Here is a 25,016-nt window from a genome sequence, read left to right on the forward strand (position 1 = left end):
TGGCCTCATTTATCTCAAAACAGACATCTGGTCAAGCGCCAGCATCTCCCCTGGTTACAAGGCAGGACTGATTAGACAGGACCAGAGGAATCTGATGCCCTCAGCAATTGAGGCTTGACTTCCCCATACTAGATTCTCCCAGAAAACAGGTAACAATTTTCAGTGTTTATATTCAGGAAGCTAAAGAAAACTTGTAACTGCATCTATACTATGTATTATTTTAACTACTTTTCAAATTCAAATTTTTAGTTTAGTCTGAACTGGTAAAATTGAAACCCTTCATTTTTCACTCCCTCCCCCTCCAATAAAAGCAGTGTTTCCTGGAAATGGAGTTTTAGACACGAGTCTAAAACCTCCCTGAGGGTAACACCCAAGGATTTTTGTTCATTTTTGTCACCCAGAGCCTGACACACAGTAGGCCTTCAGGTGGTTGTTGAGATCATCAAAAGAAGAAATTCTTTGTAGTCTTCTGTGCACTTACACTCTTACATTAGAAAACGTAAGGCTGGGGGCTTCCCTGGCAGGCCAGTGGTTAAGACTCCGCCTTCCAATGCAGGAGGTGCGGGTTCGATCCCTGGTCAGGGAGCTAAGACCCCACATACCTCAAGGCCAAAAAACCAAAACATGAAACAGAATCAATACTGTAACAAATTCAATAAAGACTTAAAAAAAAAAATAGTCCACATCAAAAAAATCTTAAAAAAAAAAAAAAGAAAACGTTAAGGCCAGATCACAAAGTTGAAGTTGAAGCCTTAGGACTCAGCATCAGCTGTACTGGAGGCTGTGGTGTGGTGTGTGGGCTTAACCATTCTAAGTTCAGTGACTTTCTACTGAATGTGACTGCTACTACTACACTAGCTACGGCCAGAACATCGGCTCCCAAGCCCTCACGTTTCCATTTTCATGTCCCTGAGACTTGCTATCATGCCAGGCACACACTAGGACTCACCAATGCAAAGAGCTTATTCTAATATACTCCAATTCTAATCCCAGGAGATATATTCTCCTAAACGCTTTGGTAAATAAGTACATTTAAAATCTCTTTTAGAGACACAGGAAAGAAAACATTAACTGCAGGTATAAATGGAATTTGGGGTTGAAAAGGACCTTAGCTTTCAATTCCTAACCTCCCCTTCCACAACCGATGACAGAGGGCCAGAAAGGACTGGTCATCTGACCGACCTCCAGGACAGAACCAGTCTCCTGAGTAACAGTCCGCGGCTCTTCCTCTACAACCATGCTAATTATTTGATAATTAAGTTCTTTCCTCAGAATTCCCCTACTTGGACTATTAACAAAAGGCAACTTCTTTGTGTGCTTGAAAAAGCAAATGTGCTCAAGTCTTGATGGCGGGCTGGGAACTTTCCTAGTCATTGGGAAAGGGGGAAAAATGTCCAGGAAACCTCCCTGCAGAGAAATACAATTGTACAAATAAGCGAATTGCCCTTTATTATCTCTTAGGAGCTATGAGAACCAATGAGAGACTACAGTTCATTTCCGGGCAGACACTCCTCCTGCCTGTTTCATTCAGTCCTGACTTGGATCAGATTAAAAGGTATAAAAAGTCTACACTGCATTTGCGGCAAGGCCTGCCCGACAAATAAGGTATCAACTAGAATCGTGATTATGTAATTTAAAATGGTGGCAGAATGATCAAGTGCAGTCCTAAGTAATGCAACCAACCTAAGTGTCACCTGTCATGCAGGGAAAAGTACAGTTACGTTTTTGTTTTTTGTTTTTTTAATTTAGGTTGAAAATATATTATTCAACAAGAATTGAACGTCACGGAATGTGAAGGGAAGGGAATGGAACCTGCAGAGGGAGACTTATGTCCAGGAGCCATGGACCTGGACCACCCTGCATTCAAGGCACCAGCTTCTGCAGAGTCTGGACACAAGGCAGGAGAGTGGGCAGCTCTGCAATGTAGTGAAGACACTAGCAAGACAGAAAATTCTTTTATTTGCAATTTAAGAGCAACTCGGAGATCCAGAGTTAGGATGTGATTTTTTAATCTGATGTCCTCGCTAGGAGTAACGCCACAAATGCTTCATTGTTCGCTGGCTGCTGGCAAGGAGTTTCTCAAAGAAAAATATGATTCTCTGTAAAAGATGTGCACGAAATTGACTGGCGAGAGGACAACTGGAATAGGAACAGTGCCGGGTGCTCAGCTCCCCTAACCAAATTCAACATTAACACGGATGTTTCCCTGCGCTGGAAACAACTGAATGAACGTTAGAGAGTTAGGACTTGATCTCCCTTTCACTCCCTTTCAATATCAACAAGATTTTCAGATCCTCTTCAGGAAGGTGTCTAACTTTTTTTTAAGGAACAGGATGGCGACGGCAGACAGTTGAGGCCATGGACCCGTGATCTCTGTCTTCCCCTTGACCATCTTAATGCCTCCTACCCACCAAACTTGGCAAGAGAGACCATCTGCCTCCCTTGAAAGGAAATGCTGTGTACATAATGGTTGGCACTGCTTTTCACATGTTTTCCTTGGGAGTTCCAGGGACAAGGCAACCGGGAAAGCTAGTCGTCCACTGTGATGTTTCGGAAAAGGTACGCCATGGACTCCCCGTTGTGGATTCTCCGAATCGCTTCAGAAAGAATCAGACTGATGTCCACAGTCTTAATCTTGGGACACTGCAGCTTCTGGACCTCGTGAGGGACAGTATTCGTCACCACCACCTGGTCGTTGCAGTAATGGAAAAGAAACGCTGTTACTGATGTGTGCGGCCCAACGTGGTCACTCAGAAAAGTTTACCTAACGTGTGGTACCCACAGACCAAGGCCCAAACTATAAAACCTTATTCCACTGAGTACAGTTTTTACAAAAGAACCCGACTTTACACAGGGCAAAGTTTACATGACAGTTACAAAACAGAAGCTTAGGAAGGTCACGTCTACGTATGCAGAAATGACAGGGTGAGCCCCAGCACTGCGGGAAACCTTCCTATTATCAAGGAAGAATTCAAGTCTTGAGAGAAACGCTACTATGGTATCAAATCATACTGAAATACAAATTATACTGAAGTACACAGAGCAAATCGTTATGAAAATAGACATATATTCCTAACTATACATCTGCCCCAACAGACCACTAGCCACCCAAAGCACGATCTCACAGTCCTCTCGAGAGGGAGTAAGCAATACTGACTGAGGGGCTTCCCTGGTGGCGCAGTGGTTAAGAATCCGCCTGCCAATGCAGGGGACACGGGTTCGAGCCCTGGTAAGGGAAGATGCCACATGCTGCGGAGCAACTCAGCCCACGCGTCACAACTACTGAGCCTGCGCTCTAGAGCCCACAAGCCACAACTACTGAGCCCGCGAGCCACAGCTACTGAAGCCTGCGTGCCTAGAGCCCGTGCTCCACAACAAAGAGAAGCCACCGCAATGAGAAGCCCGCGCACAGCAACGAAGAGCAGCCCCTGCTCGCCGCAACTTGAGAAAGCCCATGCGCAGCGACGAAGACCCAATGCAACCAAAAATAAATGAATTAATTAAAATAAAATAAAAAAAGAAAATTTCAAAAGAAAAAAAAACTGAATGAGCCATTTAACTATTCACGGAAAACAGAGCAGCAAATTGTGACTCAACTTCCTTGAATGGGTCGTCCAGGATATCTACCTTACGCAGAAACAATGGCTCTCTGTATATAAAATAAAAAATTAAAGACTTCAAAAAAAAAGAAAAAAAAGAGCAGACAGACCTCGTCGATGGAGGACTCCTCAATCAGACGGGGGGCCTCCGCAGACAGGATGCCGTGAGTGGCCATGACGTAGATCTTATAAGCGCCTCTCTCTTTCAGGATCTCCGCAGCAGCAACAAAACTTTCCACATCATCAATGATGTCATCCTGAGAAGAGACCAGTGTTAGTGCTAAGTTCCCTCCATCCCCATCTATAAACACACACCTCTCTGCACTTTGCTTCAGAGGATGTCTAATGGAAAATCAGAGCTATCTGCCTGGGTCAAAGACTGAACGTCCATTTGGAACCGCGTGGCCTTGTAACGTGCATGCCTGTCCGTGGAAAGAGCAGCAAAGCCTCACTACAGTCATACGCGACATTGCGGCCTGAGTTCAGGAGACTGCCAAGACTCCCTTCCCTGTTTCAAATTTCTGATGAATCCCACATAGCCAGTGTCTCATTTACTTTTTTCCAAGAGAAAGTTAATAGAGGGGAACAGAGGAATAAAGTGAGCCATTGTAAAGGGCCGGTCCTCTGGCCCAGCTGAGGCGTTTAGAGCTGGGAGCACGTGTATCGTGTTAAAGTAACAAAGAACAAGACACACATTCTTGTTAGTGAGAATGAACAGCCCACCTTCAGTTCACTTCACTGCCCACGAGCTTAAGGTTGAGTAAGTCAGCTGGTTTGACAGGACACAGACCCCTTCAGACAAAGGTTATTTACGGAATCGAATTTACTTACAGGTGCTACTACTGTGCTCGTTTTACACCTGTAGGTTATAATAATCCCGGTTCATCTGTTTAAAAGTTTCTCCTAGTTGTCCTAGGGGAGCCTGGGTGAGAAAGGCTAGATGGGTCCACTTAAATGCATCATCGTCACTGGACACCAATCCTAAGGTGGACACCTACTGAGTCAGTAATGTCATCTCTGCACACGAAGGAAGACTGTGACCTACCACAATGATCGCGATGCGTCCTCCAACATCCCCCACTACTGTGATCGGTGGCTTCTCCTTGGCCATCATCACTAGCAAAGCAAGACAAATCACAAGACCTCTGTTAGTCACGTATCACTAGGTAAATGCAGTCATCACAACGCCATTCCCTGGAAGTGGTGGCAGAGCCAGGGCGGACAATTAAAAAGTGTGCAGATTCCCCTCAATCAACCTGGGCTCTCTCAGAAAAAGGTTATCCGGAGCAGCACCGTCCAACAGCAGGGAAGGCGAGCCATAAAAGTAAGTTTACATTTCCTAGTACCCACATTAGAAAGCAAAAAGAAATAGGTGAAATTAATAGATTTTAATTTTACCCAATATAGCCAATATATTATTGTTTTGATACATAATCTATATGCAAATTTATTAGAGATGTTTTACATTTTTTTTTTCATACTAAGTCTTCGTATTTGGTGTGCATTCTCCACACGCAGCGATTCTCAGTTGGGACCAGCCACATTTCAAGGGCTCAGCAGCCCCGTGTGCCTAAGAGCCAGGCGACGCTGGGCGGCGCAGGCCTCAAGTCAGGGAGGAGCAGAGCAAAAGAGATCTCACCGGCACAAAGAAGCAGCACCACGGTGCCACTCAAAACAGAAATATTCCACTTGTAAAGAAATGTAAATAAATGCCGCTCTGCAGAAAGTAAACAGGGAAAGGCTGCCAGACTGCCAGATAAATAGCTGGCTTTACTTCATTTTCTTCCAAGGCGACCTTACTGGGACAATGTAACCTTATTATCAGACAACTACACCACTGACATAATCGGTTTCCTGAAAGTTAGGAAGCCGAAGACAATAACCACAAGTCCATCACCTTTTCCTGATTTAACTGGTCCTTAAAGCAGAGGCTTCTTATCTCACTACAAAATTTATATGTGAAAAAGGCCCATCAGTGTACAAAGCAAACTACAGGATGCAGAAGGGACATAGGAATTCACCCTGAAAAGGAGGTTAGTAAACTGAGAGGGGAAAAATATTTCAGAAGAACAGGCTAAACATTCTACTTCTTTGGGGAAGCTTTTTTTAATTCTGAAATATTTACTAAACTAGCAGCGGGGGAGCGGGAATAGAATAAATTCAGGGTAGTTATATAGTTTAGCAATTATCAGCAAGCAATCCATTTTAGCTGACTCCTATCTACAGGCGCTGTAAACCTGGAAGAACATGTGTCCCTTTGCGTATACCAGCAAATCAGCCGAGTTGAAATTCAGCACTACTTTACTGGCAAATTTCAGTAGACATTTCCTGATTTCCCATCCTGGAAACAAGGGCAATTTGTTAAATTTGGGCAGTCAAAAAGGCTCTGCGTATAAGTATCACCTAAAAGGGGGAGGAAATAAACCACCAACATCAGAAAAGCCTTCCTCAAATTCTGTCTTTAAATTAAACCATATGGGTAGGTGGTTATGTTGACCTACCCACTTCTTAAAGAGATGTGGCCCCTTTCTTGACCATCTTTCTCTGTAAAAAAAAGAAAAAGACTGAAAGCCAGTAACCCTCATCAGACATCAACAGAAATTCAGCTCTAGTTTGATGCATGTCACAGTATTCCTGTTGACTTTTCTGTAAGCCTACCTCTCCCCAAAAAACTTCTGTCAGTTTGAAATGAAAAACAGGCATGGCTAGGATCAAGGCTTAAAAAAAAGGCTCAAAAAAAAAAAAAAGGCTCAGTCCCAGCTCATAACTGCCTTTGGGATCGGCACAAACTGAATACATCATTTGCTGGCTACTAAAAAAGAGACAGACTTCATTATCATCAAGAGAATAGGACCTCACAGCCTTAAATAATTGTCCCCAAATTTCTAAAAGCTTGCCCAGAAAATAAAACACTAATGATTCAAACTTTCCAGTAAAAGTAATATATGTACTGAAGGTCAAGAATAAAGGGTGCTGGGTTTCCCTGGTGGCACAGTGGTTGAGAATCTGCCTGCTAATGCAGGGGACACGGGTTCAAGCCCTGGTCTGGGAAGATCCCACATGCCGTGGAGCAACTAGGCCCGTGAGCCACAACTACTGAGCCTGTGCGTCTGGAGCCTGTGCTCCGCAACAAGAGAGGCCGTGACAGTGAGAGGGCCGCGCACCGCGATGAAGAGTGGCCCCCGCTTGCCGCAACTAGAGAAAGCCCTCGCACAGAAACAAAGACCCAACATAGCCGAAAATAAAATAATTAATTAATTAATTAATTAATTTTTTAAAAAAAGAATAAAGGGTGTTAAAATTATTCTGTGTTTAAGAGTCTGCTCTCTTTCTCCACTTTGTCAAACAAAACCCAGTATGTTTAAGAATAAAATGAACTGTGCGCCATTACTTGTGGCCAGAAATCACTGTTAAAACTATATCGACTTACTGCAGTAAAAATGTCAATTTAGCAAATGATTTCCAATGTTCTTATGAAGGAAGTAGGAAATTGTCTTTTGCATTTAAAATTAGCATTTTCCAGGTAAAATAGTGCTGCTTTTACAACCATCCTTTAGACTACACACACACACACACACACACACACACACACACTCTTTTACTGTTTTGCCAGAATCAAAAAACCTTCCTCTCTTAAAATAGAGTGAAAAGGGATGGATATTCCTTATCCATTTTGATCTTGGTCTATTTCTAACTCAATGGAATGTCAAACTTTATCAACAGACTGACATTAAAGAGAGATATACGAAATAAAATAAGGTCGCCAGTAGAACTAGAACTGAAATTATTTCCAAGCTCATAATGCTCATAATGCTATCTACATGCAAACAGGTCAAAACTTACATTTAACAAATGCTCAAGGGGAGCCGATGTCGGTTTTCACTTTAGTGGTGAAAGCCACACCTTCACTTGTACAATTAACAAGCCAGGAAAATCAAGGCAGAGCAGGTGACTCCCTCTCATTTTTGCATTCCAAGCTCTTAAGTGTCACCACTGTGGCAAACCCAGAGCACTGTTTAGTGGAACCACTGACACACAGTCCTTTCAAGTTCATTAGATTCCTTGCCATCAGGGAGGTATCAACTCTAATAAAAGAGAAACCATTTACACTACCTCACTTTTAATAAATTACTTTAGAAAAGGGTTTCTCAACCTTGGCACTACTGACATTCTGGGCTGGATAACTGGTCAGTAGCATCTGTGGCCTCTACTCCCTAGATGCCTGTAGCACCCCATGCCCCCCCATTGAGACAACCAAGAAATGTCTCCAGACACTGCCAAATATGCTCTGGGGAGCAAAAGCCCCCTCGGTTGAGAACTACCGCTCTAAAACAATGGGTTCCAGGGACCTCCCTGGAGGTCCAGTGGTTAGGACTTCACGTGCCGATGCAGGGGGTGTGGGTTCGACCCCTGGTCAGGGAGCTAAGATCCCACATGCCTCGTGGCCAAAAAACCAAAACAGAAAACAGAAGCAATACTGTAACAAATTCAATAAAGACTTTAAAAACGGTCCACATCAAAAATACTTTAAAAAATTAAATTAAATTTAAAAATGGGTTCCAGGAAGATAACATAGTTCTTTCTTAAAAATACACAGACTCGGATTTGAATCTCCTCGGGGCCGAGGTACACGCCCGCGCAGAGGCTGCTGCACTGAATAATAATAAAGATTCCAGCCAGAATTTCTTGAGACTGTTTAATGGACACATTTACAGTGGCGTGGAAACTTTGGGGAAGGAGCTCTTTATGTACTTTGGGCCAAAAGCTTTACGGATTCATTTTGGAATGAAAGGCTCCCTCGTGATTAATCCAGAAACTCAGCAGAAAGCCAAGAGAGAATAAGAATGATGGAAGAATTAGATGTATGTTCACCTAACTTTAGTTTCTCAAGAGCAGAAAGTGAAGTGAAAAAGCAGAGAGGACGGATGCTATGTGACGTGTTTAATGGATCAGAAAGTGTTGCCCGGGGTGGGAAACATCATCAAAAATGAAGCTCTCTTTGACAGTGGTCTTCATCCCGCTGTTAAAGTTTGTCAGTTAACACATGAACAGACACATCACCTTGTGAAAATGATACATGATTTCAGCCTTCTTTTTTACAGGTGCCACAAAGCAGGATCTGCTGTCTCTAACCACTATAAGGTTTACAAGCGTCCTAATTGTGGTCAGTGCTGCTGCAAAATAACTGTGTGTCGCTTAGGGGAGAATAAGAGAATGACATATTTCTGCCCTCACTGTCAGAAGGAAAATCCTCAACATGCTGACATATGCTTGCAAGATGTTGGTTCTCAGGCCAGAGGTCAGACCAAGCTCCTGTGGTGGAAGCTCTGAGTCCAAACCACTGGACTAACAGAGAACCTCAGACCCCAGGGAATATTAATCAGAGTAAGGCCTCCCAGAGGTCCTCATCTCAGCACCAAGACCTGGATCTATCCAACTGCCTGCAAACTCCAGTGCTGGACGTCTCAGGCCAAACAACCAGTAAGACAGGAATACAGCACCACCTATCAAAAAGAGGAAACAAACCAAACAAAAAGATGAAACCACGGAAAAATATGTTACAGGTGAAGGAGGCAAGGTAAAAACCTACAAGACCAAATAAATGAAGACAAAATAGGCAACCTAACTGAAAAAGAGTTCAGAGTATTGATAGTAAAGATGATCCGAAATCTGGGAGACAGAATAGAGAAAATGCAAGAAACGCTTACCAAGGATCTAGAAGAACTAAAGAGCAAACAAACAGAGATGAACAACACAATTACTGAAATTAAAAATATTCTAGAAGGAACCAGTAGCAGAATAACTGAGGCAGAAGAACAGATAAGTGAGCTGGAAGATAAAATGGTGGAAATAACTGCCAGAGAGCAGAAAAGAAAAAACAATGAAAAGAATTGAGGACAGTCTCAAGAGACCTCTAGGACAACATTAAACGAACCAACATTCGAATTATAGCGGTCCCAGAAGAAGAAGAGAAAAAAAAGGGGGGGATTGAGAAAATATTTGAAGAGATTATAGTCGAAAACTTCCCTAACGTGGGAAAGGAAATAGTCAATCAAGTCCAGGAAACACAGAGAGTACCATACAGGATAAACCCAAAGAGAAACACACCGAGACACATATTAATGAAACTATCAAAAATTAAATACAAAGAAAAAAATATTGAAAGCAGCAAGGGAAAAGCAGCAAATAACATACAAACTATTAGAGCTAATCAATGAATTTGGTAGAGTAGCGGGATTCAAAATTAATGCACAGAAATCTCTTGCATTCCTATACACTAATGATGGAAAATCTGGAAGAGAAATTAAGGAAACACTCCCATTTACCACTGCAACAAAAAGAATAAAATATCTAGGAATAAACCTACCTAAGGAGACAAAAGACCTGTATGCAGAAATCTACAAGACACTGATGAAAGTAATTAAAGGTGATACAAACAGATGGAGAGATATACCATGTTCTTGGATTGGAAGAATCAGCACTGTGAAAATGACTCTACTGCCCAAAGCAATCTACAGATTCAATGCAATCCCTATCAAATTACCAATGGCATTTTTCACAGAACTAGAACAAAAAATTTCACAATTTGCATGGAAACACAAAAGACCCCGAATAGCCAAAGCAATCTGGAGAACGAAAAATGGAGCTGGAGGAATCAGGCTCCCGGACTTCAGACTATACTACACAGCTACAGTAATCAAGACAGTATTGTACTGGCACAAAAACAGAAATATAGATCAATGGAACATTATAGAAAGCCCAGAGATAAACCCATGCACATATCGTCACCTTATGTTTGATAAAGGAGGTAAGAGTATACAAAGGAGAAAAGAAAGCCTCTTCAATAAGTGATGCTGGGAAAACTGGACAGCTACATGTAAAAGAATGAAATTAGAACACCTCCTAACACCATACACAAAAATAAACTCAAAATGGATTTAAGACCTAAATGTAAGGCCAGACCCTATAAAACTCTTAGAGGAAAACATAGGCAGAACATTCTATGACATACATCACAGCAAGATCCTTTTTGACCCACCTCCTAGAGAAATGGAAATAAAAACAAAAATAAACAAATGGGACCTAATGAAACTTAAAAGCTTTCGCACAGCAAAGGAAACCATAAACAAGACGAAAAGACAACCCTCAGAATGGGAGAAAATATGTGCAAACGAAGCAACTGAGAAAGGATTAATCTCCAAAATTTACAAGCAGCTCATGCATCTCAATATCAAAAAACAAACAACCCAATCCAAAAATGGGCAGAAGACCTAAACAGACATTTCTCCAAAGAAGATATACAGATTGCCAACAAACACATGAAAGGATGCTCAACATCACTAATCATTAGAGAAATGCAAATCAAAACTACAATGAGGTATCACCTCACACCGGTCAGAATGGCCACCATCAAAAAATCTACAAACCATAAATTCTGGAGAGGGTGTGGAGAAAAGGGAACCCTCTTGCACTGTTGGTGGGAATGTAAATTGATACAGCCACTATGGGAGAACAGTATGGAGGTTCCTTAACTAAAAATAGAACTACCGTATGTCCCAGCAATCCCACTACTGGGCATATACCCTGAGAAAATCATAATCAAAAAGAGTCATGCACCACGATGTTCACTGCAGCTCTATTTACACTAGCCAGGACATGGAAGTAACCTAAGTGTCCACTGACAGATGAATGGATAAAGAAGATGTGGCACGTATATACAATGGAATATTACTTGGCCATAAAAAGAAACGAAAATGAGTTATTTGTAGTGCGGTGGATGGACCTAGAGTCTGTCATACAGAGTGAAGTAAGTCAGAAAGAGAAAAACAGATACTGTATGCTAACACATATATATGGAATCTAAAAAAAAAAAAAAAAAAAAGAAGCATGGTTCTGATGAACTTAGGGGCAGGACAGGAATAAAGATGCAGACGTAGAGAATGGACTTGAGGACACGGGGACGGGGAAGGGTAAGCTGGGACGAAGTGAGAGAGTAACATTGACATATACACAGTACCAAATGTAAAATGGATGGCTAGTGGGAAGCAGCCGCATAGCACAGGGAGATCAGCTCGGTGCTTTGTGACCACCTAGAGGGGTGGGATAGGGAGGGTGGGAGGGAGATGCAAGAGGGAGGGGATATGGGGATATATGTATGCGTACAGCTGATTCACTTTGTTATACAGCAGAAACTAACAAGTTTGTAAAGCAATTATACTCCAATAAAGATGTTTAAAAAAAAAAAAAAAATACACAGACTCCAAGAGTGAATGTCTGCTTTCCTTTGTCCTTGTTCTAATGTCTTCATCTTCATTACTATTGAATAAACTATTATGATATACTAGAAGCAAAACTGATATATAAACATAAAGCATATTTAATTTGGAAGGTACTGAATACAATACACATACAAGAAATAACATTTTTTTCAGAATTCCCTTGGCTAAATCTATAAAAGGGGATCATAGAAAATGATCCTATGGGGACTTCCCTGGTGGTCCAGTAGTTAGGACTCGGCACTTCCACTGCAGGGGGCACGGGTTCAATCACTGGTCGGGGAACTAAGATTCTGAATGCCTCAGCCAAAAAAAAAAAAAAAAAGTAAAAAAAATTAAAATTAAAAAAAAAGAAAACGATCCTATGGCGATTGTAAAAGTTGTAATGTAAACATACCAACCATCTATGAAGGAATGACAACACTGTTACAATAAGTAATAAGGCAACATTCTCAGAAGAGAATCTCACCATATAAAATATTGTGGCAATTTGGCAATATCTGTCAACTTAACTTCTGACCCAATAATCTGATTTCTTGGTCTTTATCCCGTAAATACATTCGGTCACTTATGAAAGAATGTAAGTTGAGGTTAATCACAGGCAATGACGTACTGTGACTGAGTGTGTCCACTCTGGAGCCCAAATCTTGGTTTCTAAATACTACTTCCCACTGAAGGAACTGGGGCTCCGTGGAGAAATGGCTGATCCCAGGGCTAAGAAAGTACGAGATGAACGTGGAACATCTAGTTGTACTGGAAAGTAACAAGGAAGAGTCAACACACGATAGGGACACGTCCAAAGAACGTGGGAGGCAGCCTGAAGGAGTTCTCTCTGGCCAAGTCTGAGACAATTTGAGCATTAACACAAGTAGTAGCAATGGAGTATAATGTGCTGAATAAAACACGACTCCACGAATCCGCACTGATACAAGTGACTGAACGGACAGGGAAGGAGGGGAATTAGAAAAACCTCCATTTGACAAAAATCATAGTAGTAAGTGATTCAACCCAATATGAGGAAAGAAACAAGCCCCAACGCAAGGATATTCTACAAATAACTGGCCTGCACTCTTCAGAAGTATCAAGGTCACTGGAGACAAAGAACAGAGGAGTCACTCCTGATTAACTGAGACCAAAGAGAAATGACAACTGGTGCAACGTGTGATCTTATACTGGGTCCTGGGCCCCAAAAAACTGTTTTCTTTTCCTCGGAAGGACACTGGTGGGACAGCTGGTAAAATGTGCATAAGGTCTGCAGATTAGATAACAGTATTGTAACAACGTTATTTTCCTGAGTCTGATAATCATATGTGCTTATATTAGACAGTCTCTGTTTTTAGGAAATATACACAAGTATTTAGCAATAAAGGGGCATTATGACTGCAACTCACTCTCAATGGTTCAGAAAAAAAAAAGGCATATAAATGTTCAATTTGGGGGCTCTGAGTGAAGAGTAGAGAGAGGAATTTTGTATTGTTCTTTCACCTTTTCTCTAAGTCTGCAGTTAGTTCAAAATAAAAAGCTAAAAAAACAAAGTAGTGTGGATTCTGGCATCAGCAGCTACATTCCAAACCCTGGCGCCACCAGCCCCGGCCGTGTGTCTCGGTTTCCTCACTGGCAGAATGAGGGATCACGAGAGCACCTATGCGTACTATTGTGCGAGGACCAAATTCGAAGATCTACTAAAGGGCTTAGAACGGCTCTTGGCACGTAATAAGGACTCACGAGATGTTTATTTATTTTATTTTATTTTAAAATTTATTATTATTATTTTTTTTATTTTTGGCTTGTGGGATCTTAGTTCCCCGACCAGGGATCAGACCTGGGTCCACAGAAGTGAGAGCACCGAGTCCTAACCACTGGACGCCAGGGAATTCCCAACAGACGTTTATTACTATTGGAGCCTTGTTTTTTATACCCAAAGGTTGGGAAAAAAAATAAGTGCATCAACAGGGGACTGGTTAAATAAACTATGGCATATCCAAAAACAGTATACTATGAAACTGTAAAGACAGAAATCTGTATGGACTGAGAAGGAGCTAATGAATGAAAAAAGCAAGGGGCAGAACAATGTATAACATACAACTGTTTGCGTGAAAATGAGGGAATCTGCTTGTATTTGCATAAAAGCTCTAAATGGATACACAAGAAACCAACCACACAAGAAACCAACCACACTGGAGATCAGAGTAGCTGCAGGAGAGGGGGGAGGTGGGTGGGTGGAAAGGTTTTTCACCATAAAGGATTTTATACTTTTTGAATTTTGAAATATGTGAATGTATTCCCTATTCAAGAACTTTAATTATGAAAATCTCAAAAAAAAAAAAAATGCTGTGACACTAAAAATTTAAAGAGTATATTACTTGTTTCTCTTACAATAAAAACCTCCAAAGTTGAAAACAGAGCAGTGGAAATTTTATAGAATGGGGGAAAAAAACCTGTAATGTTTATACCTTAGACAGGAGCCTGTCTGAAATAACCTGTCTGTGGTGTAACCATGCTAGTATTTTCCCACCGTATTAGTCTGTATCTTTCTGAGGCATGGCAAATAGATACAGATTTTAAAAAGAAATACTCTCCTTCCTCTAAAAACCATGATATATCTTCCAGCATAGAATGCCTGTTATTATCACTCAAAAGTCCACCAAAGTAAATAGCTTCCACTCTGTTGGATTAAAAATAAATTAGTCAGGGGCTTTCCTGGTGGCGCAGTGGTTGAGAATCTGCCTGCCAATGCAGGGGACACAGGTTCGAGCCCTGGTCTGGGAAGATCCCACATGCCACGGAGCAACTAGGCCCGTGAGCCACAATTACTGAGCCTGCACGTCTGGAGCCTGTGCTCCGCAACAAGAGAGGCCGCGAGAGTGAGAGGCCCACGCACCGCGATGAAGAGTGGCCCCCGCTTGCCGCAACTAGAGAAAGCCCTCGCACAGAAATGAAGACCCAACACAGCCATAAATACATAAATAAATAAATTTTAAAGTAAATAAATAAATAAATAAATTAGTCAGGTATCAGGTCAAAGGGCTACATCACTAAATCAAGTGCTAAAGTTACCTGATCACCAAAGCCTGATATGTGATCAATGGTTGCTATCACCTATCTTACCAAAATATAAAAGCTTAAGATTTCACACCACTACACATACAACTTTTTTACTAAAGCTAAGATTATTTCACTCTCTGAACGCCAAGTGCTGCCCAGATTAGCTCAACTGTCCTTACCTAGTCTACAAAAGTGTGTAACAAAATCTTTGACAAAAGGCAAAATCAACATAACGGTAGTTCAATTATTTAAAAATACCACAACAGCATCTACATAGGTATTAACTCCTAGGCATTCATACTATTCAAAACTTTCTTCCATTTACAAATAGAATAAAACCACAGAGTTGATCGTACATGGCAATTCCAGCCCAGGGTGGACGGTCGCGTTCTTGACCATCGGGGGAGAATGACGGCCGTCGTCCATGTCCAGCTCTGCACACTGAGCCTCCCCGTGGATCACAGCTAAACCCAGACGCAGCCTCTCTGCGTACGACTGGGCCCTAAGAGGAAGATAACGGGAAAGGGTGAGGTTCATGGGAAGCAAAACCCAAGCGCTGCTTTTTCATCACTTTGTTAACCACAGAATGAAAACACCATTCACCCTTTTATGGATATGCAAAGGAATTACTTCTACAAATCAGGAAGTACGGCCCAGGCCGGAATGTAAATGCCTCAAGAGGCACTCGAGATGGGATGTGGGCTGGTATCTGATTCTAGATCATTTTGGTTCTACCCTTTGTCCAACAGTCTCACACTCATCTTCAGGGTTTTTTTGTTTGTTTTGGTTTTTTCCCCTATTTCTTGGCTGCGCCTCAAGGCATGCTGGCTCTTAGTTCCCCAACCAGGAATCGAACCCGTGCCCCATGCAATGGAAGCACGGTGTCTTAACCACTGGACCGCCAGGGAAGTCCCTCATCTTCAGAAGAACTCTGTTCAAAAAGGTCTCAAAAACCACTGTCTCAAAGGCGTTCACAGTCTTCCTGTTTTCCTTTTCCTGAGAACTTGAAGGAAGAACTTCATTTTCTCCCAGGGGAAAAATGAGTAATTCCGAGAAATGCTCGTGTTGTTAGGAAACTAGAGGTAAAGCTGTGGTTTGGGGTATGACAATGATTTGGGGGAAAGCTGGAGCTGATGAGTTTTCACAAGCCATATTAAGACAGACCTCGGATTCTGAAACACCCAAAAGGGATGTGTATAAATGTCTGGCTTATTTACCTTTTTGCAGCATCAGGAGACTTAGCTACGATGACTGCATTTCTATAATTTGGAATCTAGATTTGGAGGAAAAATAAGAAAATACTGAAAAGGTATCAAAAAAATAACACCTGGGTGCTGGCAACACATTTTTTTCTTCTTATAACAATGATCCGTACTAGCAAACAAGCTAGAATTTCATTCACTCATTTAACATTTTTTAACCCTTATCAATTAGCATCATTGCCAAAGTCTGCTACATCAAGAAGATAAAAAATAATTAATTCCTAAAACCTTCATTTTAGAAAATATAAGCAAATTGCTAAAGATACTTAGAAGGAAATCCATTTTTAATTTCTTTAAAAAATACTATCCTCTGTGCCTAAATGCTGACCTTATCTGACTTAATGACTCAGGCATTAAGACTTAAGGGAAAGATCATTTGATCATTGGATGTGCCTTTCAATATTGAAATCTGGTACCAGAGTAAAACTACACAGGGTCTCTTTTGAGGACAATGGGGTATTTGCTGACGCTCCTCACTTCTTCCTGGATATACTGAAGCAGGAAAGGTGAGGCTCTAAGGTTGTCCACAGGAAAGCTGAAAAAGCCTTGTATTTCCTTTTGATGAAGATCCATAGTGATAATGTGAGTTAAACCTGAAATTTTAAAACAAAAAATTACAAAGTTCACCCCTACAAGTTAACGGCTACAGCGGACACAAACTAGACGCCCAATGCCTCTTTCCTAACGGAAGACTGAAGGCAGGGGGGCACTGGGAACAAGCATGTTCGTTATAGACCTTATTTGCAATCTTAACAAAACTCAATGAACTAAAGACAATGTTAAGCCTGATGTAAAGGAGCCTATAACCTTCCACATGGATTAAAACACTAAAGCTAAAGAACAGTGCTCTCCTCTACTATCATCATTAGCTTAGGCCTGAACATTGGGAAAAGAAAAATCAGGTAGAAGCAAAAATATAAACATGGAATTAAATACTGGAGCAAAAATAGATATTAAAAAAATAGGCCTTGATTAAAGAATCTAGGAAGAAATGTTAAAGGACTGTGGAATAAGGCAGAAGGAATAGGAAAGCAAAAGCAAAGTAATATATATACTAGAAGGAAAGAAATCCACAAACACAATGATAAGACACTGAAGAGCTTGGAAACGTGTATATGTCCGAAGAGAATGGGTCAAGTACAGAAAAACAATGCAAACACACTCTTATAATCAACAGTGCTAAGCAAAAAAAAGGTACACATATAACTACATGGCAAATAGCCAAGGTCACTGAAAAATTTCCAGAGCGAAGAAGCAGAATTACTTGTTCTTTCCAAAAACATTACACATTTTTATAGCAAATGGAATTCAAATGTGTTTCTCAGGACTCAGATATATATTTGAGTTTTTAAATAAACATGCGGCAAATAAAATCCCATTAATTGTAAAGGGCTATTACATTTGATTTAGAGGCCATAAAGTATGTCACCACTACACAAACACACAATGAAAATGATCTGCTATACAGAAAGACAATTGGGGAGGGGAAAAAAAAAGAGTATATAAGCTGAAGAAGTAGTAAAGGAAAAAATCCAGTTTTACTATTATGTACATCAACAGAATTTAGCTAAGGTTTGAATAAATCTAGACCTGAAACTCAAAAGATCACATCCGAATGCCAAGATCGCCAGCTGAAGTTTCGATGATGATGAGATGAAATGGAAAAGAAGGTGGAATGAGGAAAAAGTCCAAGATGAGAGAAGTAAGCCCTGAAGCAGACAAGGTCACTCTGAAGGAGGACAAAGAGAACAGAAAAAGAATTGACACCTAAGCTCACATATCCCTAACCAGAACTATGCAAAAGGAAGCAAGACAAAGTAACTACTGAACAACACTTAGAGAAAACAGGTCCCCAACCAGCTACCTGCGCTATGGACTAATCTGGCACAGGGGACGGTCCCAAGCAATGGCACGGGGCCCCAGGGCGCTGGCCGCACTCACCGGCTTTCGCCAGCATGGACGCCAGGAGCTTGCACACGATGGAGCCCCTCTTCCTCATCTTGCTCTGCTTGCTGTAGGGGAAGTAGGGGATGACGCCGATAATATTCCTGGCACACGCGGTCTTCAGTGCATAAGCCATGATCAGTAACTCCATCACGGCTGTATTCACGTCTCTGAAACAGATGAGGTTTGCACTTTTGGATTAGTTTCATTTATTAACTCCTGGCAAAGATCTCAACCGCAGCAATCTGACCTGGGCTGCCAAGAATGATGTTACGTGGATCATCACGCTAGCTTACGACGGCACTTCCTGAATAGAGGAGAAAGCTTACTAACTCCTCTTTATAGCTGTCTGAGTTCCGGTTTTCATGTGAGGTTACTTAAATTCACACAAGGTTATCCACTCTCACCTTTGCCTCGATCTTCTGTCAGTGACACGGTCACAGGAGTGGCAGGTGAAGCAGGCAGTGACTGCTGACGACCAGAGTGAACCCACACCTGCTGGCACCATCCCCGGGATCTGAACTCGGGCCAGAGCGCTAGCGCCTCGTTTTCCTGGGAACACCAAGGGGAATCCGCCTGCCCTTGTATTTAGCTGCCGTAACCATAAAGAATTTGGTCTCTTTTTTTTCTTTTGGGAGTGGGGAGAAGGGTGAGGGGTGGGGAGACTTTGGAACTTAATTTCCAAATATCTCCCCCATCCCTTCTTTCCTTGAGATACATAGATTCCTAACAAAGATTACCCAGATAGACAAGAAAATATGAATCTGAAAGGTATTCAAAGGAAAGGCTATTTCCAAATTTTAATGAATGCTGACTGTTAACCCTTTGCCAAGGCTGATCCAGCAAAACGTAGGGACTTCCCTGGTGGTGCAGTGGTTAAGAATCCGCCTGCCAATGCAGGGGACACGGGTTCGAGCCCTGGTCCGGGAAGATCCCACATGCCGTTGAGCAACTAAGCCCATGCACCACAACTACTGAGCCTGTGCTCTAGAGCCCGTGAGCCACAACTATGGAGCCTGAGTGCCACAACTACTGAAGCCCGTGCGCCTAGATCCCGTGCTCCGCAACAGAGAAGCCACTGCAATGAGAAGCCCGTGCACTGCAATGAAGAGTAGCCCCCGCTCACTGCAACTAAAGCCCGCGCGCAGCAACGAAGACCCAACACAGCCAAAAATAAAATAAATAAATTTACTAAAAAAAAAAAAAAAAAAAAAGCATAAGGTGGCCTCTGTCCTTAAAGTTAAGAGCCTTGAAATCCTTCAGGATGACCTTCCAAAGCTCTACCCTCTCTCTCTAGCGTCCTCCTACTCCTCTTTGGATTACCCAAGTGTCCTCAAACAGCCTCTCTTTTGTGTCAGGAGTCTATCTCCCTTGCCTTCCCCAGATAAAGAAGATCATTTCCCACGTCCTAGTTCCCACCCAAGTGAGGGGTAGGCTCTTCAGATGACACAGTTTCTGAATTATCTGATCTGTAGCAAAATGGAAAGCCTGCCATCAACATAGCAGAGACTTAATAAATGCTTGCTGAGTAAGTGGTGGAATGAAATACTCGTCGCGAAATGCTTTTTAGCTTGAAAGACAGTCAGGCCATTTTCCCCCAGTCTCTTCCAGTTTATGTTTACACCTGTGCCCCTGGAGTGAGCGAGGCAAAGACATCCTTTCACTCTGACAATGTTTTCCACACCCACGTTCAACTGGTGGAACTTCCAACCTCTCCTTTGTATTTTGGATTTTTCACAACTATTTCAAGATTCTGTCATAAGTTTCTATGTTTGTTTCTCCCACGGGGTAGGCAGAGTTGATTCTGGGCTCAACTTCAAGATGCAGTTGTCAACCTAGACATGCCTTTTGCATTGCTGACAGGTGACGTTACTTTCCAGCTGCCATTTCTTCCTCTGAAATAAAGTGGTACGTTCTTCTCCCTCGTGCTCCCAAATTAATAATGTCCCAAGTCTGCCATCAAAAGGTCAGAGGACACACGACCTTTTGGTATAATCAGGACAAAACACTTATCAAACACCTCCAAGGTACTTAGGAATTCATAATATTTGGTCTATTTTCAGCACTTTCCAACAATTTTCATCCTGGGTCATCAATTCAACAAATATTTATTGAGCACCTTGCACCAGGCACTGTGTTAGGTGTGTCAGGTGGGGAGATAACAGGGTAAGCAAGGCCGACCTCATTTTGGGGGAAGGCCAGAGACCCCCCCGCGATCACCCTTGTAATCATCTGTCCCAAAAAGGAGCACAGCTAACTCACCTAAGAATGTTCCCCTTCCCAAACACTTATCTTTCATTCCAGAGGGGAGAGCTTCCCTTCCCACAACGGATCATCTACATTGATGCCTTGTGGGCTCTGGTGGTTGAGCTGGAAGCCTGCACAGTACTCAGAGCACAGAATATAGGCAACTCAGGAGTCCGTATCTAAACAACAGGCATCCTATACACCGTAGCAAAAGCCTCTTCCATATACAGACTGCTTGTCAACGTTAGAAATAAAATTAGAGCTTTCTTAACCTTCCACTTGTGTGATGCAATGTGTGGCATTATAAAAGCTCCACTGGACCTGGTGGTTTCTTACACCAGATCCCAATGCCAACAATAACTGTTGAAATTAATTAAACAGATCCTGGAAGAGTATCTATCTGGGTCATGCGTTTCTAGCTGGCTTTGTGATAGCATTTATAAGACACAACCACACAACAGGAGGTTTGGATAGCACACAAGGGAAGGCCAGATGGTAAGACATTCATGTAACAAGAGGAACAGTTCGGGAGGAGCCTTGATTTCAGAGTAACTTTCTTTCCGCTAATTACTAATTTCTCTCCTGAGGTTTTATTTTTTACTTTTTCCTCTTCCTAATGCCCTATGCCAAGGGAGTCAACATTCTCTAGCCCACGGCTAAGGAAAGCCTCCCCCGCCCCACCCCTTATTGGTCAGGAAGGCAACAAAAGGGCCTTTGTCACAGCGGCTTTACCCATTCACTGAGGGACACTGGACAAATTGGATACCAAGCAGTTATTTTGTGGGCTAGCAGGGTGAAGAGAAATTGGCTGGCAGCCTCTGCTTTGTTTATCTGTTCCCTAAGACTGTTCCAAGTACATCCTGGCTAGTGCCTGTAGTCTTTGTATCTAAGTAGGACAATCTTAACTGTTTACCAACTATTTTTCTCTTCCCTAAGACTATCACATCTTATATTAAACGCAGCCCTGACTGCTCTCTCATTTTCGATAGACAAAAACGAGTGAGAGTTAAAGAAACAGACATGGTCTATACATATCAATTAAAATTGCAAAGACAGACCAACACCACAGATGCAAGTACTGAGAACAGGTCATGGAGTACGATTTACCCCGTCCCCATCTCCAACAATGAATCCCCTGCAGCAAATAAGCTGTAATGTGCTTTTAATGCGTCTTCTTATGTTACATCACCATACTAGAACTTGTAACATAAAACACGAAAATTGTCCTTCAAAAAACACTTTGTAAGCTTCATATCTATTTTACTTAGTTCCAATGCTCAGTACATTTGGAAACTCCTTGAGTACCACCCTGTGATATTGTGATTTATAATAAGAAATATGTATTTGGTTCCCATTTCGGGCACCAAGCTCCCTTCTAAAACCTTCGGAATTTCCTAAGCCTTGAGAGGAATAAAGGTGTCTTTAGTTATGTTAAGGAGGTGACTTTTGGACTGCACCTAAAGGAGGGGACTGGTTGCCAGGGAGACAAACCACGTGATTAGAGGGGTTGAACTTTCAGCCCCATCCCCAGGACCTCTGGAGGTTGAAACAATCATACCTATGTAATGAAGCCTCAGTAAAAAGCCAAACGGAGGGGGTTCAGAGAGCTTCCAGGTTGGAGACTGTGTAGAGACTGGGGAGAGTGGCGTGAGAGCTCCGTGTCCCTTCCTGCATACATTCCCCCACACATCGCTTGCATCCGGCCCTTCTTGAGATACATCCAGAAGCACCAGAAAAAGGTCTATATTACATCTCAGGACATCGGCTCTAAAGGCGACTGAACTCATTTCGATGTCTAAGCTTCGTTCTGTTTGTCTAAAATCAGCCTTATTACTTTAGGCAACATCCTCTCCTCCTCAACAGAAAAATCTGTAAGATACGTTCCTTCGCCTTGTGCACAGGGATGTTCCCTGCCATTCCAGTAAACAAAGGATGCTGCCTGCCATCCCAGTTCCACCAGGATCAAGCCACTTGCCACTGCCGGCGCCCACTGAAGGCAAGCCCCGAGGGGAATTCAGGATGGAGGGAAATAAGCAGCATTGTGTGCTTTGGATACCTGCCCTAGATAGAAAGATGCATATCTAAGGACTAATTTCAGTGACCGCAGATCCTTGCATCTTCCCAAGTACAGAAAAGCACTAGAATCATGAACTTGAGATGCCTGCTCTTGTGGTCCGCAGTCATCCTGTGATGCCCCAGCAAAAAACTCACATACATCCTGGCTCCGCCCTGATCTCTTTGGAGCAGTTTCTCAGCCCTCTGAGGGGCTGGCTCCGGGCTACAGTCCCCAGTAAGGTCCCCAAATACAACTTAACCTGCAACTTTTAGGTTGTGTGTTTTGCTTCAACTGACAATCTACATAACCATTTATAGCAGAGAGTACTAAAAAACTAAATTCCCCGCTAAATTAACTAAATTTAGTTGTCACTAAAATATTCTGTAGTCAGCAATAAAATAGTTTACTGTGACAAACCCAATAACCCTTTTTATGGGATACGTGCACACAGACATTCTCTCTGTCCTTTCTCCAGATTTCTCCTCTCCAGTCCCCATCATCCTAAGAGATACAGGAACCGCAACGTGACGATGTTTTTGCTTCGATACCACCAAACAGAACCACGGGTGAAACAGGAGGGAGGGGGCAGAGCACAACCGCTGAAAGCATGACATAGCCTGAGGACATGACAGAAACTGATTAGAACCAAATGGGTCCAAGATGGCGGACAAGTCAACTTCCACTAGACCTTGAGCCTCAGTATACGCTCACTGTAACACATCAGCAAGCTAAATGACACACCCACAGGCGCCAGGACAGTTCCAAGACCTGACCACAAGGACCAAAAAGTGGGCGGTGGCCCGATTCCTGGAAATCCCCGCCCCTTCCTGAAATAGCTGGAATACTCCTCCCACTCATTAGCCTATGAAATTACCCACCCCTATAAAAACTGACAACCCCAGACCCTGGTGCGTTTCTCACCTCCTGAGATGGTCCACACTCTTGTCTGTGGAGTGTGTTTCTCTCTAAATAAATCCACTTCTTACCTATCACTTTGTCTCTCACTGAATTCTTTCTGCAATGAGACATCAAGAACCTGAGCTTCATTAAGTCCTGAAACCAGGTGTGTGATCTCAGTTGGAAGACCATGGGTTTTGGCTGGGTTCGAGTCCTGGCACGTGGGTTCAAGTCCCAATCTGAGGCGCACGGTTTCACAAGGAAGACAATTATGGCTTCTCAATAATCTCAAAACAAGTACCACAAGGGAATTGCACCATCTTCAGGACAGGGTTCTGGTTTTCAAAAGCACCATGTATATCTGCGCTGCTCCTTCAAAAAGAAACCTTTCCATATGGTAAGTGTGTAAAATTGCTGTCAAGGTTCTTCTACAAGATTCACTCTCTCTGCTGCAACTCCCTGGACTGCTCCCTACCTCTTCCTTTGTTCAAATTTTTGAGTATCCTAAGCACAAGTGGGAAAAAAAAAACTACAAATATTTCCCAATTAGCCATTAACCAACTCATTTTTCCACGTTAATTTGTCCTTTCCCTGGAAAACACCTGCACATTGTAAAGTTCCGTATGTATTATTGCCCCAGGATCACTCTAAACTGCATGTACTAAATATTTCTACTGCATTCTTGGTTACCATGAGATATGGAAAACAAGAATTAGATAAAGCACAACTTCTTGCCACAAGGAAGACTAACCACAAGCTGTCTCAAGATCCCAGGACAGGGCTGTTAAGAGTGAGCGTTATTTTGCCGTGCCAATAGACTGTGAACTTATACTGTTTATGACGTGTTAAAGAAGTCTGAACTAAAACTAGGGAGGGAGATGTATTATAACAAAAAGGAAATTATGGATATAAGCTGTCCCTCTACCCTACATGCATTAACAAGTGCACAATGATACCCCAATGTGGAAATCTGTGGTTAGAGGACATAAAAGGGGGTGATGATGACACCTGCCTCAGAGGGTGGTGACTGGTGGAGGGGATGATCCACCTGAAGCCCTTCAGCCTCACACACGTCACCAACTTCACACACCAGCCTCGGCAAAGTCTGCTATTACTATCATTATTATATCTCTTCCCTACTTCCCGAACTCATAATAAAAGTAAAGGAATTAGAATACTCGATAGCCTCAGAGATGTACTATAAAAACATTTGGTCCTTGACATATACACACTACTATGTATAGAATAGATAATTAATAAGAACCTACTGAATAGCACAGGGACCTACTCAATACTCTATAATGACCTATATGGGAATAGAATCTAAAAAAAAGTGGATATATTTGTATGTAAAACTGACTCACTTTGCTATACAGCAAAAACTAACACAGCATTGTAAATCAACTACACTCCAATATAAAAATTTTTTTTTAATTCGGTCTTGCTAAGTCAATCCTATAATTAAGAAATTGATTGGAAAAGATTATACTTTCACAAAAGCATCAAAGCCTCGACCATCCCAGCTCATCATGAAAATGAAGACTGGTCAACACCCTGGCTCTCCAACAGCTGGACGTCAGCTGTCTACACACAGCCGGAAGGCAGCTCATCAAGTCCTCGGTCACTAGGTCACTAATGGCATCCAGGACTATCTGACACAGTGGGGTCTCTGACGTGACAAGGTCATAAC

At 42.3% G+C, this 25,016-nt stretch overlaps 1 protein-coding gene across 1 annotated transcript in view; it reads right to left on the reverse strand.

Moving 5' to 3' along the window:
- Nucleotides 1-1,942: 1,942 nt before the first annotated feature.
- PRPSAP1 (phosphoribosyl pyrophosphate synthetase associated protein 1) overlaps nt 1,943-25,016 on the reverse strand; it is a 33,486-nt gene continuing 10,412 nt past the window's right edge. The window contains exons 4-10 of the mRNA XM_059907852.1: nt 18,124-18,296; nt 16,660-16,775; nt 16,138-16,193; nt 15,277-15,422; nt 4,645-4,715; nt 3,710-3,856; nt 1,943-2,688 (exon numbers count right to left, since the gene is read on the reverse strand). Of these exons, the coding sequence (XP_059763835.1) occupies nt 2,530-2,688; nt 3,710-3,856; nt 4,645-4,715; nt 15,277-15,422; nt 16,138-16,193; nt 16,660-16,775; nt 18,124-18,296 (868 nt within the window). The 3' untranslated portion in view covers nt 1,943-2,529. The remainder of the gene's footprint in view (nt 2,689-3,709; nt 3,857-4,644; nt 4,716-15,276; nt 15,423-16,137; nt 16,194-16,659; nt 16,776-18,123; nt 18,297-25,016) is intronic.

This window comes from Balaenoptera ricei, chromosome 20 (assembly GCF_028023285.1).
Source record: "Balaenoptera ricei isolate mBalRic1 chromosome 20, mBalRic1.hap2, whole genome shotgun sequence".
In the NCBI taxonomy this organism is placed as follows: domain Eukaryota; kingdom Metazoa; phylum Chordata; class Mammalia; order Artiodactyla; family Balaenopteridae; genus Balaenoptera; species Balaenoptera ricei.